General features: G+C 63.3%; 1 protein-coding gene across 1 annotated transcript in view; it reads left to right on the top strand.

Annotated features, from left to right (window-relative positions):
• Nucleotides 1-1845, top strand: part of COL7A1 (collagen, type VII, alpha 1) — a gene marked incomplete at its 3' end in the record, with an annotated part of 14352 nt that overhangs the window by 11367 nt on the left and 1140 nt on the right. The window contains exons 40-49 of the mRNA XM_009077992.1: nt 64-90; nt 191-220; nt 570-629; nt 738-773; nt 951-1031; nt 1177-1212; nt 1284-1328; nt 1427-1498; nt 1667-1711; nt 1808-1834. Of these exons, the coding sequence (XP_009076240.1) occupies nt 64-90; nt 191-220; nt 570-629; nt 738-773; nt 951-1031; nt 1177-1212; nt 1284-1328; nt 1427-1498; nt 1667-1711; nt 1808-1834 (459 nt within the window). The remainder of the gene's footprint in view (nt 1-63; nt 91-190; nt 221-569; nt 630-737; nt 774-950; nt 1032-1176; nt 1213-1283; nt 1329-1426; nt 1499-1666; nt 1712-1807; nt 1835-1845) is intronic.

Genomic DNA, 1845 nt, shown 5'->3' with positions numbered 1-1845 from the left:
ACCAGTGGGAGGGGCAGGGGTCTGTTGTGGAAGAGGCTGGCAATGACATCTGTCTCTCTGCAGGGTGATCCAGGACCACCTGGCAAGCCGGTAAGTGATGGTGCCCAGCAGGTCCACCTCTGTCTGCCCCAGCCCCAGGACAGGGAGCCATGTGCAGCGCCTAGCACGGTCTCCTCTGCTTCCCCTGCAGGCTCCCAGTGTGGCTGGTGTTGGAGAGAAGGTAACCCTGCCCCAGACCCCTGCCCTGCATCAGCACACTCTGGGCATGACTGTGGGCTGGGGAGGGGGATTGCACAGCTGGGTATTGACCTGAAGGGATGCTCCTCCTGGTCCAAGGCCTGGCTGTCCACAGACACAGTGGGGAAAAAGGGGTTGCTGATTTTGTCTGCTCCAGGGTGACAGAGGCTTCCCAGGACCAGAAGGACCTCCTGGCCCCAAGGGGGATGCAGGAGATAAAGGTGCCCGTGTGAGTACTGCCTGGGGATGGGAGGCACAGGGCATATGGCACGGCCCTCCCCAGACTCGTGGTACCTGTGCCATTGCTCCACTCTGCATCCTTTCATGTCTAGGGTGCCCCTGGCCTGAGCATCCCGGGGCCATCTGGCCCCAAAGGCGAGCAAGGTGATCAGGTGAGTTTGGGTGCACCCTGGGGACACCAGCTCACGGTCCTGGTCCCTCCCCTGGCATGGGGTCACTGAGGTCCCTGGTGATACATGCTCTTCCTCTCCAACAACCAGGGTATCGTTGGCCCCACAGGCAGAAGTGGTCCAAAGGTAATGTTACTGCAGGAGTCATTGCCCCTACATCCATCCATCTAATCTGTTGGGCTCTGGAGACTCTGCAGGCTGAGTCTCAAGGCCATGGAAGGTGCCATGCTGAGCCCCTTCTCCCCTGGCAGCCCCTGCACTGCCTCCACACTGCTCTGACCTGTTGCTCCTTCCCTTGCCTAGGGTGACCCAGGGGAGCCAGGGGAGAAGGGGGAGCCTGGCCGAGCAGGTGCCCCAGGGCAGACCGGGATGCGAGGCAAAGAGGTAGTGTGGGGCAAGGGGGGAAGGCAGGACCAGGGGCCATGGGGCACTGTGGCCCCGAGGAGGTGGGGAGGCTAGCAGGAAGCAGGGGGACATTGGTGACTTGTTCTTTGCTCCCCTGGCCGGTGCCTGCTGACCTGTGCTGCAGGGAGAGCGAGGAGAGAAGGGTGATGAAGGCACCCCGGTAAGTGAGAGCCCCCCAGGACCACTGCACCCTTCCCCACTGCTCCCCACTCACCCCCTTTTGCCCTGCAGGGCGAAGCAGGTCTGCCTGGCAAATCTGGAGACAGGGGTCCCCGGGTAAGTGTGGGACTGGTGGGCACCCTGGGTAAGGTGAGATGCCTCTGGCCTCAGGGTAGCTCCTGCTAATGCACATCCTCCCTCTGCACTCCACCCAGGGCCCTCCTGGCTACCGTGGCCCGCCTGGGGAGAAGGGTGACTTGGGGGACCCAGGTCCGGAAGGCAGGAATGTGAGTGCCTCCCAGTGTGTGCCCATCCCTCCATAGTTACCCCCCACCCCACACACCCCATTGCCCTGCACCCACCCTTACCCCAGGGGTACCTGTCACTCCATGGGACCCCCCACCCCATGAGTCCCCCCTTCCCTCTCCCTCTCACCCCGTCCCTCTTACCTGCAGGGCAGCCCTGGAGCACCAGGAAACAAGGGTGACCGTGGGGAGCCGGTGAGTGGGGCAGGGCCATGTGTGGCCCCCACCCTGGAGCCAGCCCTGCCATCCCTGGGGCCACGTCAGCTTCCCTTAATTTGACCCTTCTTTCAGGGGCCTCCTGGACCCCCAGGACGAACAGTCGCCACCCC

Source organism: Acanthisitta chloris, unplaced genomic scaffold, assembly GCF_000695815.1.
Source record: "Acanthisitta chloris isolate BGI_N310 unplaced genomic scaffold, ASM69581v1 scaffold17837, whole genome shotgun sequence".
In the NCBI taxonomy this organism is placed as follows: domain Eukaryota; kingdom Metazoa; phylum Chordata; class Aves; order Passeriformes; family Acanthisittidae; genus Acanthisitta; species Acanthisitta chloris.
Note: the sequence above shows the minus strand (reverse complement) of the source record. Positions and strands in the feature narration are given on the sequence as shown.